The following is an 18,910-nucleotide window of genomic DNA, read 5'->3' on the forward strand; positions in this document are numbered from 1 at the left end:
CATGAAGCATTCTCTTGTAATTCTTCTAAATTAAATGCTTTTAAGTCTAGGATCTCTGCACTGATACAATAAATTTTTAGCAATGAAAATTAGAAACCAGCCTTTGTTGTAATATTTAACTTAGCATGTAAAATAATCAATTAGTAAAAACTTACTTGACATAAGTTTTGGAATGTGGGCGTGGCCTCTCAGCAGCGGCCTGTATAAGCTCCCCTGGTAAGCCGCAGGTGGTGGTGCGGCACTGCTGTAAACCCCAGTTCCTGAGCCTCTCGGCATAACATGCCTGTAAAAGGACCCCCACCAACAAAAAAAACATTAGATGTAGACATATCCATTATATCACAGCTGACAGAAGTTAAACACACACTAGTAGTCATCTCCTCACTACTAGATCTTATCAAGAAAATGCAAATTTAAAAGATTTGTAATTAACAAAGTTCAAAACAATACCTGATGGTAACAGTGACAGCAAATGTTCATTTGTCAAACCAAGATTCTTACTTGACGATCATTTAAATATTATTTTACGCAAAAAATAATTTGAGTCTATTTTTCTTTCTTTGTATTATACTTGTTTTATCCTCAATGACTCATGCTGTTGCTATCAGTGTACAGTGCAACTCTGTATCTTAGTACTTTCAACTGACTCTATCAAACATTTCCCTTTATCTTTCATAGTCTTCATAATTATAATATGTATATCTACAGAATACTTTACCATGACAATGTCTCATATATTTTACTAAACCAGTCCTCTCATTTAGTACTAGTGTTATAGACAACAATGCACAAGAGATATTTGGGCATATAACTTTATGCTCCTCTAAAACTATCTTCTCAGGATAAATTTGAAATAGAAATTTACATCAAAGGTAAGAGTATCTTCAGAATTCAGAACTCTGTTTAGAGGACCTTCTATGTTGCTTTCTAAAATAGCAGAAATAACGCAAAAAGATATCTTAAGAATGTTTTAAATTTGCATTTATTTTACTATTAAGAATGAAGACTTCCCAAACAAACCACCACAGTAACAGCTAACATTTACACAGTGTTTAGGAACTATACCAGCACTTGGTAGACATTAGCTCACTTAATCCGCACAACTTCAGGAGGCAGACGTAACCATCATTCCCATTTTACACGGAGGAAATGGAGGCATAGAGCGGTTCAGTAACTTGCACAAAAATGTCAAGTGGCAGAAAAGGTATTTTAAATCTAGATCTTTAGGATCCAAAGCCCATGCTCTTGACCGCTGTGCCACACTGTCCCTTCCTATTCACCATGCAAAACACATGCTGATGGTGACCTACTGCTAAATCCATTTTGAATCTTAAGGTTTTCCTATGAATTGGAATTATCTATTTATGAGTTATCATTAGTAATTCATAAACAGTAACTCATTAGTATTTCCCCCAACCTGTTGCTCTTTTTATTTCAGCTTTACCTGTTATGGTTTCAAAGTCCCCTTTCTCTATATATAGTTCTCTCTATAGCTAGGAAAAAGACAATTCATAGCTAATAAGCGCAAAGGATTAAAATCAGAAATTCAAGGAAGAGGAAACACAAACAACTAGTAGATACATTAAAAGAAACTCAATCTCAAACAGACTGGTAGTTACCAGAGGGGAAGGCAGTGGGGGGGTGGAAGAGGTAAAGGAGCACACACGTATGGTGATGGAGAGAAACTAGACTTGTGGTGGTGAACACAATGCAGTCTACATGGAAGCTGAAATATAATGATGTACATCTGAAATTTACACAATGTTATAAAACAATGTGACCTCAATGAAAATAAAGAGAGACTCAATCTCACTAATAAGGCAAAGAAATGCAAATTCAAGCAACAATGAGACATCACTGAGTACTAGTTAAGCAAAAACCTACAAGACTGGTGGCTTTGTGTACCAATGTATTGGTTAACAATTTAAACACATTCTGTCATACATTAATTTGGGGAAAACTTTCTGCAGGGTAAAGAGAATGTTTCATTCTTTTGAAATAACTGTCAGAAAGATAATAAAACCTTTTAAGAGAACACAACGGAATTGTCAAGCAACACATAAAGCAATACATAAATCAAAGAAATAGAAGTGAATTTAAAAAAATAAAAGCAGAAAAGTATCAAAGTCATTAAAATATCTGCAAAATGGTTGTATTTAATGGTCTCAAATATTTGTGGCATAAATACTGACTTAATGCTTTGTGGATGATTTGGCAAAAGCAAAATAGACAAAGAATAGAAACCTACCACTCACCCCAAAGTCCTGAACGCCGCCTGATCCAGGTGGACAGGCCGCCTGTCCCGATTAAAGCCAAGCTGGGGCTTCCACTGCCGTCCGTTGCTGGATTTTTCCCAGTCACTAGGTTTCAACACTGGTGCTGGTTTTCTGATTCGAAAATACAATACTTAGTTATAGAGATAAACATCATGCATACAAAACCAACCTAGATAGTTTATATTTTATAATTGCACTGTTGTTACCTTGCTCCTGGAAGCATTACAGCTTTAAAAATGTAATCTTCCGCAAACTGTGGGTCTTTAAAATTAACACTAGAAGAGAAAAGTACACAATTCAATGATTTTATTATATTACCTTAGATTAACTATCATGTAAACTGAGGTATTTTTCATGTTTAAACAGAATAAATAAAATTCAAGTCTTCTCCAAAAATTATTTTAGTCAATGAGTTTTGCTAAATGGCTAAATATCTTCTTTATCAAACTGCCATGAATTGCTAGTACTTAGCCCTCGTGTAATTTCTCTCTGGGGAAAGCCATGTTCTAGCTAACTGTGGTTGATCACAGAAAAATAAGAGACATTGCCCTAACTCTCAAGAAATCCGAATATGATATTGGAGACAGGTCAGAGGTTTACAACAACAAAAAATTTTAAAACACCCTTCATTTTGTTTAGTCCGTGGCAGAGACTTTCCCTCTAGCAGTTTAGGGAAGATTAGCTCTTGTTGCAATAAAAAAAAGAAGCAAACACCATTAGAAACATATGCAAAATCAAAAATGAACACAAATAATCTGTGGGGCAAGAACACTAAACTTTCCAGTTGGAACCCTGTATCCTGCTCTACTAATGTGTTTTTCTTTTGTAATGAAACAGTCACAGTTTGACAACTACACAAAGGCTGGACACTCAGACTTTGAATATAAGTTGGATCAAACTTCCTTTCTGGTGGAGGGATGGGGGGAAGGGGTTGTGTCCCAAAGGCTGGTAAGTACCTAAGTCTTCCTTCTGACACAGCAATGCCTCTTCCAGTACTCTGGATATGCACCGGATTTATACTTTAGGATGCTCACATCAGTATTCATAACACTGAAAAACTGTAAAACCTAAGTGTATGAGTAATAGTGGACTAGTTAGAGAAACTACTAAAATGAAATCCTCAGTTGATATTTTTAAAAATTTAGTAATAGAATGCTTAATGACATGGGAAAAATACATATACAACAGACTAGACATATATTCATCAAAAGGTTATCAGTATAATCATCTCCTTTCCTTTTTTGTGCTTTTTATATTTTCCAAAATTACAGATTATAGTTGCAATCAGTTGAAAAAGGTTTTATTAAACTGGTTGACATTTTAGACTTTTTTCTCTTCAAATACTGCTACTTTAAATGATTAGGGCCCATGTGGTATAGAGAAATTTTTGTTGTAGTAGGATTTAACAGTATATTTTAACTACAAAAAAATAGCTTCGTTTATAATAAAAATGCTATGAGTTCAAGAATAGCTGAACATTCATTTACTCAATCTGTTCCTCTTACAACTCACTCATCATTGGCAACTGTCTTTATCTCAAATCTTCTGTATTGGGCAAGGTAGCTTAGGGCAGGGCAAGGCAGACAGGCAGTGATAAAGGTTTAAGAGGGTGACAGAGAAAATGGTAGTTAAGTATTTGGGTTCATTAGGGCTTTGTAAATACAAAGGAAAGAGAGAAAATTGCTAATAACGTAAGACTTGCAACTAAAGTGTCTCAAAGCAGTTATCTTCGCGTCAGCAGGGCTCTGCAGCAGTTTACCAAATTCCTAGGGTACCAACTGCAGAGAGGGTCTCACAGTGGGTGTTGGGGTACAAACACCAAGCAGGTATCAAGCCTGCCTCCCCGTCTAATAAGGGAAAATGGAAATGTTTAATAACAGTTTTATAAAGAAGAAAGTGGAAAAAGCAACAGGCGGAACAGAAAAGACGTTAAGTCAAAGCAGGTGTGAGCACGTGCCCTCCATACACGTCTTTGAGAGGGTGGGATAAAAGCACGTGCATGTGGGGTTCTTTCACCTGGGACCAAGGAAAACATCATCTAAGAGGCTTTGGTTTAAGATGGGACAGGACTGGTTACAGGATGGAAGAGAAAATAAATGGAACAAAGACATGGAAAAGGGTCCCAGGACCAAGCAGTAGCTCAGTTTAACTGGAACAGCCTTCTCAATGTGGAGAGAAGCAAGCCCTATAGACCTCAGTGACTGCATTCTCAATTCTCCCAAAGAAGATACATAACTAGTACCATTCTAAAGGCACAGAACACAACTGATCATTAGCTGCAACAAATGCTTTAAGTTCTCAAGGCTTAATTTTCAGCTGAGACTCCAGTTGAGAAGGGGTGATTGGAGTGAAAAAGTTTGTGAACAGAAGTGGGTAGTAAGACAGGCTGCTAGAACTGGGTTACTGTCATCAATGGTTTGTTCTGACCACAACGTGAAGCCACTTCAAGGTGGGGGTTGGGAGTAAGGGAGTAAAAGCAATCAAAGACGCAATTCAAAAAGAACCACCCAGCAGCAGTGTGTAAGAGAGAAGGAGAGAGAACCAAAAGGTGGTCACCAATACGGTCTAGGCAAGGGCCTTCAACATGTGCCTGAGGTGGGCATGTCGGGCAAGCAAAAGTAATGGCAGGGCTAGAAATGGAAAGAAGATCATATTCAGGCAAGGGCTCTGACATGAAGATCTGCAAGTCATGCACAGAAAGAGCTGAAACGAAGAAAATGAACAGCCAAGGTAACAAGCTTCCAGGGAGATGAGAGAATCCCAGGGTCACAGGGATAATCTCTCCTAAAGGACAATGGTTTCAACAAGAGATTTAACAAGACAGCTGAAACTAATGTTTGGGAAAACAAATCAATTTATTTATCAAATATGTGAAGTTTATTGTATTCAATTATTTCTCAATAAAAGTGTCCTAAAAATTCCATTATTCATGCTCATGCTCTGAAAGGGAAAAATTTCCAAGCTAACAGGAAGACAACCTCAAAGATCTCCCCTACTTCCTTTCAGAACCGCAGACAACAAAGTTATCTATATACTTAACACGGTACAAGCCATTAGGAGACAGAAAAGGAGTTTCTAAAAACAAGTCTGGAGTCCCTGTTGAAGGGACAAGGGACATGATGATCTCAAAGATTAAAGCATTGTTGTCCCTTGGATCTTTTGAGAACAATTTGAAGACTCACCCTCTCCTAAAATGAGTTAACCTTTCACCAGTTGAGAGACTTTTCATATTTTAATTTGTTCCCAAAATATATACTAAGAACTATTACGTTTTTAGAAATTGAAGAACAAAGAAGCTAATGCACAACTCAACTGTACTTCTCCAGTGTGGTAACATCAGCTGCGACTTAGTCCCACTAAAACTGAAACACATCAGGCAGGAACCCATTAGGCAAAGACCCAAAGGGTAACTTTTTATTTGGATCCAAACTTTGGAAGTTCTTTCAGGTTTATGTAATTCAAATTCTTATAGGTAGAGAATTAAAGATAATGGAAATAATTTTATTATAATAAAATACATTAGTAAATATAATGGAAACAATACAGGGGGAAAAATACAGATTGCTCTGACAAATTTCCACCACCAGAAACAAAAGGGATTAATTGTGGAGAGTATTTCAGGGAGGAAAGGCAGTAGCACTGCGATAAGACAGAAGCACCTTCAGGGAGGAAATGAGTTAGAACCACCTATGGACTTAGCAGACTGCCCAGCTGAGGTAAGAGAACTGTGTTTAGACTTATAGTTTTATCTAATTCTGCAAATAGGAGAATTATTTTGAACTACTTCTTCCAGGTGGAACAGCGCTGACGCACCCAGCATAGGCTTCTACCCAGCAAACCAGCTCTGACCCAGGAGCAGCAGAATGGATCCCTTCCTTGGTAGGTGACCTCTCTATTATTTTAATCACCTAATTGTCTTCATAAACACACCAAGGACAAAATAAATAAAAATTTAAAACCTAAGCATGGTTGAAAATAAAGAAACTGAACAGAGCTTTTATTTGTAGCACAAGTAGCCCTTTAAACACTGTTAGTAAGAAAATACTGTAGCAAAGTCTCAATAGAAACGTATGACACCTTTTTCTGATTCAATTCACTTTAAGAACAATCCTTAGAAATGCTATTTTAAGTACTATTATTGTTTGAGAGTGCTAGCACACTTCATAAAGAAAGAAGAAAACTCCAAATACCAAGTTTCATTTTTACTCTACCTTTCCCAGATATATTCCACAATTAATGCTCAATCAGCATACCAATGCAAACTGTTCTTGTAGGGAAAATTTCACAATTCATATACTTGACATTTTAAAACACTTAAAGAGTTTATAGGACTTAAGATATCTTTTCTGACATTCTATCAGAAGAGGTTAGCCAGTTCAGCATCCTGTGAAGTGTTACAGGCAGTGAAAGTTAAACCCTCCCAAGTGTTTTCAACCAGCAAGTCTGTTACTGATTGCATGTACTCCACTTCCTCCACGCTTCTGATTCTGAGTTATCTGCTTGCCAACCATAAGCCTTACAAACACTGTAGTAATGGTTACATTAAAAAGTTTATCTTCATACATATTCACGTTTCAAAAAAATCTCCTTGAAGAGATAAAACATTCTATCCTTTGCCTGATTCATCCAAAGGTGAATACAGAAAGTTTGAGAAAGACTCCTCTGAAGAAACAAATTTGGACTCTTAGAAGACTTTTGCAAACCCTGATCCCAATACTATGAACAACTGAGGTTTTGCATGGTTTAAAACTATGCTAGGTGCTATGAGAAAAAAAAAAACACAAAACAATGCTATTGATGAAAATAACAAACACAAAGATGATAGATTACCTTTTAGAAGAAAAGAAAAGCAATGAAGGGCAGGCTACAAAGGGAAGAAAATTCCAAACAATGGGAGGAAGGCACAGAGGTCACTGAGATACTCAAGGGACCAGCCTGGGTAGCAAGGAGGAAGTGTGCTTGAGGAACTGTGGGCATTCAAAGCTATGGCTCTACCAAATTATGAAAGACCTTCCTTGAAACAGCAAAGGAGTGTAATTCCACCAGCACTACAAAGCATCCAAAGATTTGTGAGGGGCGGTAGTGTTTAAGAAAGATAAACCAATAGATTCAGTGGGAAGGTGAAATCAAATAAATCAGCTGGGAGATCACTATAGTAATTCAGGAGAAGAAACTACAAAACAGCCTCACTGGGAAGAGCCAGATATGAAAAATAATTGGAAAGAAAAAAACATTCCACAACAGTGGTGTAGATAAAGGGAGTAATGTAGAGTGAGAGGCCAAAGCATATAATGGACTCCTAAGTCTGGGCAATGGGGGAAAGCGGAGCCCCAGGGACAGAAAGGACAGGTTGGCAAGGAGAACTGGTGAGGGCATAGGACAAAGAAGTCAGTCTGGAATACTGAGTCTGAGGTAGAACAAAGGGGTGTGTGCGTGTGTGCGCGCGTGTGTGTGTTCTACTCCAGATGAACAGAAAATTGTGCTTCCTGCACTAGGAAGATAACTTTTCTGTAATATTAAAATCATATGCAGGTTTTATATATTTAAAGTTAACAAAAAATTATTCTAAAAATATTGTGTCTAAGCAAATCACAATGGTGAAGCGCAGGATGAGGAAAATTAAGGGAGACAGCTCAGTTCTAATTCAAAGTTGAGCTACTAATATGTTGAATGATTTATGGAACCAGAACTAGAAAAAAAAAGATCTCCTAGGTCACAGTATTCTCTAAGGGTCCCTCTATGAACTTAAGACACTTCAATAATCTCTACAATATATTTTCTCACCTCTACAGATAAGACCTAATGTAATGAGAGGAACCCACCTAAACTTAACTTGAGGAAACTTCTCAAATATGGAACGGAACACTAGATGCAAAAAGAGGAGGGAAAACAATGCCAGGAGTCAAAATAGAGAGAAATAACTGGCAATTGGCACTGGAGGCTGCATTCTCAAATTTTCGTTTATAAGGCAAACACAACACTGGAATGTACAAGTCCTGAAACAAATAAATACACAAAACCTGCAGTAGACTGGATCTCGGCCTCAACATTACCCCTCAGAGAAAACACTGAAAACACCTCATAAAGTAAAAGTTAACTGTGGTCTTTCACAAATCTCTAGGAAATTAATTCATAGTAATTTTATTATGAAATTATTTTCAACATATACCTAAATATGTACCTACATCTGGGACTTGTTTTATAAATTTAATAATCTTGTGAACACAGTGGATGTCAAATTCTACCAAAAGGCCCCTTAAAGGCTCAGAAAAAAACCAACAAGAACAACATCATACAAACAAAAACTCCAGGATTTGTCAATTTTGTAACTTTTCCCTTGAGCAAGTCTCTCTACACTAATTAGAAAGTTAAGCAGAACTAACTATTTCCAGAGGGCTGGGCAGGAAGGCCCTTGAAAACATGCAGAAAAATTGAGAGGCACAAGCAAACATGTGATAATCCAAAGAGGGAATCAGCGGGATTAAGTGGCCCAAAGTACCACTGCAAGCCATAGACCCCAAGGGTTAATACGCAGTGTCCACACTGGACCTGTGAGAGCCAGACGGTTTGTGATGGGTGTAGGAGCGCAGCTTACAATTACTTCTGAACTCCTCCCTTAACAAAAGAGCCCAAAGACAAGGAGTCAGGACAAATTATGCTTAAAAATAAACAAAAATTGTGTGTAAACAAAAGCAACTCATCTAGAAAGATTTTCCAAATTTACGATACTTTTCTTGAAATAAAAGCCTTTCTAGAATGGCAGTTGCTCTCTAAATCCATTAAAGATAGGAAAATAAATATGCCTATACTTCACAAAGAGAAACCTAAGTAAAACCAAACTATTTCCTGAGAGTGAAAGAGATGAGTGGGAAAGGAGGGCTCAGGAATAGCTTCCCAAGCAGGCTGTCACGAATCCTTGAATTACTAGCATGTGTTTGCCTTAGTCTTGCCTAAAGACTAAAGAAAATGACAATGCCGTCAAGATTAGTAATCATATACAACAATTACTCAAATGAGTAGGTAAGTCTGTTGATTTTTATTCTAAAGTCATATTATATTTTGCATTTTTGCTCACTAGAAAATGCTGTTAACATTGAAGAAATGAACTCTTAAGTTATCCAGACAGCAGAAATTAGCCCTTTAAGTTTATAATAATTGTTCATAAAAATTTCCACAAATTTATTCTATCTCAACCAAAATAAAGTATATAATAGTTTTCTTTTCAAACTCTGCAGCACCACAACTGTAAATATAATTAAAACAATCTGTTACAAATACAGAAAAGCTGTGTGGGCCTCTGAGGTATAGAGGTCTGTTTGCTCCCATATAGCAAACTACCCCTAGAAACGCCTACTTTTTACCTCCCACTTTCCTAATCCGGGAAGAATTAGAGGTTGTCAGGGGAAACCAGAAAGCTGAGAAGCAAGCTTGTTAAATCCGTAACCTTAACAATATACATAATTTAAAGTCAAGAGGCTCTGCTCTGAGGTCTGCAATACAGGGACTCTCCAATCTCAAAGCACTGGTGGAACAGTAGCTGCCATTTCCTTGAGAATCAGAAGTCTTCTTAAACTTATTTGCAAGTTCAGAGCTGTGTTTTGGGTAAATGCCATGAATTTTGGAAAACTTACCTGATTGCAGTGTTCTGTGCCAGATCCCGTAACATGGGAACAGGAGAACACACTATTCTAAAGAGAAAGAAAAGAAGAATTATCTATTTGTAAATTGCAACCTTTTTGGTAAGTGGAAGTAAGATGTTGCTTTAAGAAAGAGAAATCATTAAAATGCACCAACAAAATACAACCATTTATATCTTTAAAAAAGGACCCTGTCTTCCTGGTTTGTAAGCTCATCAACAGAAAACTATTACAGGCAAAGGCTTCTATCAGAATTTGTAAAGAATACCAACAAACCAAAACGGGGGGTTGAGTGAACAGATCACCAAATGCGAAAATAGAACAGGCACTTTGTAAATGAAGAAAACAAAATGGTTAATAAATATAGCATATAGCATTCAATTTCATTAGGAATCAGAGAAATGCAACTGTAAACCACAAGGTGCCAATAAGTATCCACTAGACTGAGAAAAATTAAGGTCATGACAATTTCAAGGGTTTGCAAGAACATAGAGCAACAAGATCTCTCACAAACTGCCAATGAAATTATAAAATAGTGTAATCACTTTGGAAAACCACCCGATATTATCCAGAAAAGATGAAGATACATGTACTCTTTGATTAGCAATTCTATTCCTTGATATATACCCTTGAGCAGCAGTTCTCAAACTGATCTCAGACGCCCTTAACACTCTTAAAAATTGAGGACCTCAAAGAGCTTTTGTTTACATTGGTTAGGTCAATCAATATTTACCTGTTAAAAATTAAGGTTAATTTTAATTAAAAATTAAGAAATTTTAGGGGCTGGCCCCGTGGCCGAGTGGTTAAGTTCACGCGCTCCGCTGCAGGCGGCCCAGTGGTTCATTGGTTCGAATCCTGGGCGCGGACATGGCACTGCTCATCAAACCACGCTGAGGCAGCGTCCCACATGCCACAACTAGAAGGACCCACAACGAAGAATATACAACTATGTACCGGGGGGCTTTGGGGAGAAAAAGGAAGAAAAAAAAATAAAAACTTAAAAAAAAAAACAAAAAAACAAGAAATTTTAAAAATACTTTTAAAAAAATACTAATTTAAAAATAACTTAATAGATTACATGTCAACATAACATTTTTTATGAAAAACTATTTTACAAAGCAAAAGAAATAAATGAGAAGTGCTATTGTTTCAATTTTAGAAAATTTCTTTAATATCTGGCTTAATGTCTATCTTAACAGATGGATTCTCTTATCTGTTTCTGATTCAGTCTCTTGAGATACCACCTTACATTTAGCCTCTGGAAAACTCCACTGTACACTCGAGAAATAGAGAGAGCAACAAAAGTAAATAACATCGTTAACATCTTGGTATTATTATGAAAGTAGTTTTGACCTTGTGGATCTCCCTAGGGCTCTGTCAGATATGTCACAGCTCTGACAGAGCTACTATATTAAAGTGGTGGGCTTTGACACCAAGTCTTTTTCAGTCCATCAGGTTTTCTGTTGTTGTTATTTTGTTTTCTCACTATTACTAGAAAATAAAACATTCAGGCAACAAGGAAAAAAATGCTAACCAAACTTCCTCCCAGTCGACCCAATTATACACAAATGAATGCTTACTGATCTGGAAGAATGGCTTCTTCATCCAAAGAAAACTTTCCTTGAATCCCATGACATAGTTCAGGGGGTACACCCACTGGCTGTGGAAAAACACATTTCTGATTTTATACCCAAAAGAATTGAAAGCAGGGACTCAAACATACACTTGTACACTGATGTTCATAGTAACATAATTCTTAATAGCCAGAAAGTGGAAACAACCCAAGTTCTCATCAACAGACGAATGGATAAACAAAATGTGGTATGCACACAAAATGGAGTATTATTCAGCCATAAAAGGAACAAAATTCTGACACATGCTACAACATGGATGAACCTTGAAAACATTGTGCTAAGTGAAATAACCCAGACACAAGAGGACGAATACTGCATCATTCCACTTATATGAGGTACCAAGAAGACGCAAATTCACAGAGACCCCAAGTAGAAGAGAGATTACTAGAGGCTAGGAGGAGGGAAGAATGGAGAAGTATTGTTTAATACTGTTTAATGGGTCTACAGTTTCTGTCTGGGAGGATGAAAAAGTTCTGGAAATGGATAGTGGTGATGGTTGTATAACACTGTGAATGGACTTAATGCCATAGAATTTTATACACTTAAAAATGATGAATATGGTAAAATTTTTTTCTACTTTACCAAAAATTTTAAATGCACTCCTGATTAACTAATCAAATAATTATAGTATCTGAAAACACCTGATGATGGCAAAAGAGACCATACCTCTGTGGAACCTGTCTGGTACAGCTCTACAATGAAGTCGTGGAGTGGGTGATGTTTCCCCACAAATAAGACGTCACCTCCAAGACTGTTTCTTCTGGCTGGGGGAAAGTAAGAAAAGAACAAAGATCTAACAATTATACCTATAAAAGCAACTTTTATGAGAGTAAAATATGCAGCATCTAAATTTTAAAAATTTCATTATAAAGTTTACAAAAAGTAATTTCAAAGTGATAGATCTAAATATATGATGTGTTTCCGTGGAAGAAAGGAAGCTTTGACAATAAAGTTTCAAAGATCAATGACTATCAGAAAAAATTATCACTAAAAGATATCTGAATATAGTAATGCAAGATAAGGGACAAAGTTTTCTTATTTACAAAGAACTTAATTTCTTACTATAAGAAACATACAAACATTCCCCAAGGAAACACAAATAAATCGTATCATCTGGTAACAAAGATTATTCTATGGGTGGCTGACAGAGAAATTATTTCAATAGGTTTATTATACCGGCATTAAATAAATTTTCCAATAGAGACCAGCTTTGCAATTTCCTGATACTTTTAACTGTCAATATTAATGGCAAAATGTCACATTTTGTGCAAAATAACATTTCAAGTTAGCAATATGAGGGCAAATGCTTTTGTTTCAACCTAACCTTTCAGGTGAAGTTATTGTTATTTGGGGGTATGAAGGGAAGAAGGGAGATGGGGGAAATTAATAACACCCTCCCAACATGCAAAAACACTTTTGTGTATGCATGTTATATAAGAATCAAAGTCAGAAGATATTCTTGAAGTATTGCTTTTTAATAAATTTAACAAACACTTGTAAGTTAAAAAATTTTAATTAAGTACTATTCAATTTATGCATAATAAACTTTAAGAAGCAAAGTTAACTTTTGTCATAAAGAAATAAAATCAATGATTTATGCCTCCCTTTATGGGAAATTTGACAAATGAAAAAAAAGGTCTAATTGTATAAGGAAATGTAAAGTCTCTATTACACAGACTCAACGTTGACCAAGTGGAAGTAGGATTCTTACTCTCTTCTGGAGTGAGGTCTGGGTACACCTCTTCTAGGGCAGCTCGCAGCCTCCGCTCATCCACGAACGGCAGGAGAGCAACACCTGGGGAAACAAAGGCATGACAAGTGGTCCAGCTATTAGGATCACCTAAATGCCAACTATCACTGATCCAAATAAACATTTCTAGTAGAATATCCCTGCTGATATGAAAACATTTTGGAACTGAAGTCTATTTAGCCAAATATCACACATAAATACTTTCCACGTGGTGGTAGAAGAAAAAATTCTATATATTTTCCATCCATATAGAAAACCATGTTTGCTGAATCTTAACACTGTGATGATAAAATATTTACATTAAATGAACAAGTGGCCACCTGGACACTAGTCTGTGTTCTCACCTTATAGTAGGATGCCTTCGGGCAAGTCAGTTAATCTCCCAAGGGCTTGAGCCCATCCTTTCATCTTTCTAAGACTTGGTTTCTTTTCTTGTAAAAAGAGACCATTCAACCAAAATACTCAGAAGGTCTGTTCAACTAGAATATGTGAAATGTCTCTTCTAGTTCTAAAATTGCACAGTATTCTGTTTACATTTTAAAACCTAATAATTACATACAAAAAAATTTTAAACTCGTTTAAATAACTTTGGGGAGGGCGTGGAGAATAGCAGCTGTTCATTTTTAGGCTGAAAACTGTCCTCTGGAGCGTGATGGAATTAAGGTCATAATTTGGACCTACACGCATAATTTTCAAAGATGCACAGTGGTAATAGTAATACAATTATCTATTACTACAAAAATATGCAAAGTTATTGAAGCATATATATGTTCTGCTGTATACAGTATAAATAGCATTTTGGCTAAATAAAAATTTAAAGATAAATACCAATGAGAAAGCTGAATGCAGCTAAACAATTTTTGAAACTATTGCCACTCAAAAACTGCTGTACTTGTGATTGATCCCTTTAAAACGATGAGAAATGAAAGGTTTCCAAAGTTGTCATTAAATTATTTAGCTACCATATTTTCAAAAGTTAGGAAACATGTTCAATTTTATTACCTAGTAGGGGAAAATATACTTTTCAAAGTTAAAAAGAAACTAGCTTCTAGTGTGAATTTTGAAAGGCCAAACAGTGATTTCAAAGATATTAACATCCATCATCTGAATAAGGCTATTTCAATTACCGGTAAACACCAAACATGGAAAAAAACCTACGGAGCTGTTCAAGTTTTATTTAGTCAAACACTTAACAAAACCTATATCATGCAAAACTACATTATCTAGCTTTTGTTTTCTACCTTCTAGATTTAGAATCTAAACAAATTATCAGAAAGACTTTCCTTCAATATCAACTCCAGAAGCTAACTACAACCAGTAAGCATCTTGCAGTGCTAATGACAGCAATAAGGTTATTAAGCAACAAGTCAGCCTTATTGGCAGGGTAGGAAGGAATGCCTTACACCCAGATGTGACAATGGTTGGACCTGAGCATGAGCTTGATAGTAAAACTGACAATAACAGCTGTTTTCTTCTGAGCACTGATTTACTACATTACATGCATTAACTCATTTAATCCTCTCAACAACACACAGGCAGCCCAAGTAGTGGTAATACTTAGGGAAACACAGTAGTCATACTCTCTGGGTTCAGATCTTAGTTCTGCCACTGTGTGGACTTTGATCAAATTACTTAAATTCTCTGTTCATGTAGAAAATACATAGTATTTGAAATGACTATGCTATATTCCTTTTATATATACTAAGCAAACATTATGAAAACACAACATTGCAAGAACATGTGTTCAATAAATGTTGAAAAAGTACCCAGATATATTTTATCCTCTATCATTTTAAGATGTACTTAACTTAGGCAAGAACTTAAGTATTATTATTACTTCTGATAAGTTTTAAAGACATATGGAGAAATAACTATATCTCCTAATAGTACTAAACTTTACCTCAAGAAAGGTGTCTTGCTACAGAGTCTAATAAATAAAAACATTTATATAACATACAAAAATATTAAAAGAAAGGTCTGAGTTTAAACCCATCCCAAAATTAATTTGGAATCTCAAGAGGCCTCAAATAGCCAAAACAATCTTAGAAAAATAAAGTTGGAGGATTCCCACCTCCTGATCTCAAAACTTACTACAAAGCTACAGTAATTAAAACAGTCTGGTACTGACTGGCACAAAAACAGATATAGCAACCAAAGGAACAGAGTCCAGAAACGAACCCTCACATACATGGGCAAACGATTTTCAACAAGGGTGCCAAGACCACTCAATGGGCAGTCTTTTCAATAAACGATGCTCAGAAAAGGGACATCCACATAAAAAAGAATGAAATTAGACCCTTATTTTACACCATAAACAAAAATGAACTCAAAATGGACCAAAGACCTAAACGTAGCTAAAACTATAAAACTCTTAGAAGAAAACAAGGAGAAAGCTTCACAACATTGGATTTGGCAACTATTTCCTGGATATGACACCAAAAGCACAGGCAACAACGACAAAACAGCCCAACAAAAACTGGACTTCATCAAAACTTAAAACTTGTGTGCATCAAAGGACAATATCAACAAAGTGAAAAGACAACCCACAGAATGGGAGAAAATATATGCAAATCATATATCTGATACGAGAATAGTGTCCAGAATATATAAAGTATTCTTACAATACAACAAAAACCCAATTCAAAAATGGACAAGGGACTTGGATATTTCTCCAAAGAAGATCTAGAAAAAGCCAATAAGCACACGAAAAAATGCTCAACATCACATCACTAGGGAAACGGAAAGCAAAAACACAGTGAGACACCACTGCATACCCATCAGGAAGGCTATCATCAAAAAAACAGAAAATAATAAACCTTGGCAAGGATGTGGAGAAATTCTAACTGTTGTGCACTTACTTTTCCTCTGGATGATTTATACTACAATGATATAGTCAGCAAGTCATCTGCGTGCTTATATATTTACTTATTTATTTAACAAACACTTACATAAATATATTTATTTATATATTTATATTTTTACTTTACTGTCTCCCATTCTCCTATGCCTCTTCTCCTTCTACTTTAATCAAAACATCCTCCACAAAACACATTCAAAAACAACCTAAGGCCCCAATCCATTCACATATAACAAAATAGACTACAGATCACAACACTTACACAACCCCAATCAATGGGTTGCAATTCTTATTATCATTCCATTAAAGTACTATGAAACTTCTGTTACTACATAAACCAAAAGTAAACCCTAAAATCTCATAAAATGATTTTCAATTTATAAATTATTATTTATCCCCCTTCGCTCCAAAATTCTGAGTCACTTTACTGGTCATCTGCACCAGAGGGAATAAAGAGAAAAGAGTGAAAACATGATTTTACCAAATGTGCTTTTATCCTAGAAAAATATATGGTGGAAGAAAAGGTTAAAATGATTTGCTAAAATGGGCTCTGGTGTGAAGTAACTGTTGGTTCACTGTGCAAGAGACCTCTTCTCTATGTTTTACATTCAGTCATCATCACACATCTGTTGAGTGGCAAACAGTTCCTTAAATTTAGTACTAATTTTATATTGCCATTCTTAGAAAATCCGTGAACAGAAGGAATAAGGAAATACATAAATAAATAAGAAATAAACTTTAAGTAATAATTAACGCCAAGTATTTAAATTACATTTCTAATACTTTTCAAGTTTCCATGGAGTATAAGTGAATCTCCACACGGACACTATCATGTTTCTACATCTCTCAGCAACCTCACCAGACATCAATGAGCTACTGATGGAAGGAGCAAGCCCCAAGTCCCAGTAATTAATCACGAAGGAGATAAAGACATAATCATTAATCTATTTCAACCCAATTTACTGTTTATCAGAATGCTACTATTAAAATTACCCTAATCATTGCTAATACCAGGTTGGATGAAAAAATATCAAATTTTCACCTACACTCTTCAAAATTTTATCTTCTACAGAAATTCTTTCATTCAATAAATCATGTCTGCTTACAGTTTACCAAAAGGAGAACACTTTTTTAACAAAAAGGAATAATGCCTAAATTTTACCTTGCCAGGCATATTTCTTCCCATTTAAATCAATGGCAAAATCTTCAGGGTAGAAGTCAATTATACTAGAATCCTGTATCAGGGAGAAAAGTAAAGATTCAAGACAAAAGTCACATATATCTGTTATAAAGAATTTGATAGAACTTTCATTCAACTTATCAGGTCTGAGGAGAAAATGAGGTTTCATTCCTTTTAAAAAATGTTATTAAGATATCAGGGCACTGATCCTGGGTCTAGTAAAACAAAATTAACAATTTTATTTTAAACAATGAAAAAGGCATTATTATAAAAGAATTTTATAACTGACAACTGTGGGCCCAAGACAGTGAAGAGTTTATTGACTCTAGTAACTCCTACTTCACAGCTGGGTCTCACTCTTTCTAGCTAGCACACAAAACACATGCAGCAGTGATTTCAGGTAATCCAGTCTTTGAGCTCTGGTAGCCACCACACGTGGCCGGAACAAATAAAACTAACGACTTACAGGTACGCTGAGAACAAAATACCCGTTATAAGAATTTCTCCCAAACACAAATCAATTGTATTTACTGTGAAGGGTACTGATGTCCAAGAAAAGCAGGAAAAGAAAAGTAGTGAAAAATATACAGAAGAATCCAAATACTTTTGTTTCTGGATTTCCCTGTTTTAACTATAAAATGCAAAAGCAACTGTGACTAGTGTTAGTAAAACGTATGACAAAAATCCAGTTATCAACACACTCAAAACACGAAGACACTCACAGGATCACTCATGAGCTTCCGCCATGATGGAGGTAGAAAGTTACCACTTGCAGCTGGAAAAACTCCCATAAGCTGTTCCAGTGGTTTAAACTGCAAGAAAGAAAAAAAGTTTAAGACGCACAATTTTTATCTAAGCCAAAATTCCATGAATTTTACGGCTGTAAATAATCAAGCTTACCGGTTTAGTACCCTTCTCAAAATCAGAAGGCATGTCTGCAATACCTTCAAAGTCTGAAGCAAATGGTGCATAATGAAAGGGATAGTACCACTTCCAGGAAGCACAGCCCTAGAATCATTAAAAACAAACAAATCCATGTCAATGATGGACACAGTAAAGAAAAAAAATTAAACTATTAACCTATAATATTTTATTGATCAAACATGAGACTTCTGCTATACAGTCCACACATTATTTTCCATGAGTCCTAAAAGCTGTTTTGATTAAATCCAAACTGCTACTTCACATCAGTGGCTCTTTGACTTAAAAATACTGCAAAGCATCTTTAATAATCAACAGTTAATACCAAACTTTACATTCACAAACACAAGTTGGTGAAGACTGTTATCCTTAGAATGTGTTTGGTGACATTTCTTTCCAACTCTAGAGCTGCTACCATCAAATACAATGAAGAGCTACCGCAGCAGACACTCACTGAACGCACAGTGGTAAGGGACATCCCTGAACAGTGACTGAGAGCAAAACAGCCAAAACTTCCCTTTCATAATTCCCTATTATATTTTCATACGACAACTTTCTCTTTGCTGTAAAAATATTTAAGTAAACTCATCAAAAAGAAAATAGCAAGTTATACTCATAGAAAAGAGAAGTCTTCCTGCTATGAGTTTTGACTCCG

At 35.8% G+C, this 18,910-nt stretch overlaps 1 protein-coding gene across 1 annotated transcript in view; it reads right to left on the reverse strand.

The window, feature by feature from the left end:
* Positions 1 to 18,910, reverse strand: part of XRN2 (5'-3' exoribonuclease 2) — a 75,398-nt gene that overhangs the window by 18,364 nt on the left and 38,124 nt on the right. Inside the window, exons 18-27 of the mRNA XM_003363927.5 lie at positions 18,235 to 18,342; positions 18,057 to 18,146; positions 17,317 to 17,389; positions 13,259 to 13,342; positions 12,214 to 12,311; positions 11,494 to 11,573; positions 9,908 to 9,964; positions 2,483 to 2,551; positions 2,256 to 2,387; positions 156 to 283 (exon numbers count right to left, since the gene is read on the reverse strand). Coding sequence (XP_003363975.4) covers positions 156 to 283; positions 2,256 to 2,387; positions 2,483 to 2,551; positions 9,908 to 9,964; positions 11,494 to 11,573; positions 12,214 to 12,311; positions 13,259 to 13,342; positions 17,317 to 17,389; positions 18,057 to 18,146; positions 18,235 to 18,342 — 919 coding nt within the window. The remainder of the gene's footprint in view (positions 1 to 155; positions 284 to 2,255; positions 2,388 to 2,482; positions 2,552 to 9,907; positions 9,965 to 11,493; positions 11,574 to 12,213; positions 12,312 to 13,258; positions 13,343 to 17,316; positions 17,390 to 18,056; positions 18,147 to 18,234; positions 18,343 to 18,910) is intronic.

Source organism: Equus caballus, chromosome 22 (assembly GCF_041296265.1).
Source record: "Equus caballus isolate H_3958 breed thoroughbred chromosome 22, TB-T2T, whole genome shotgun sequence".
In the NCBI taxonomy this organism is placed as follows: Eukaryota; Metazoa; Chordata; class Mammalia; order Perissodactyla; family Equidae; genus Equus; species Equus caballus.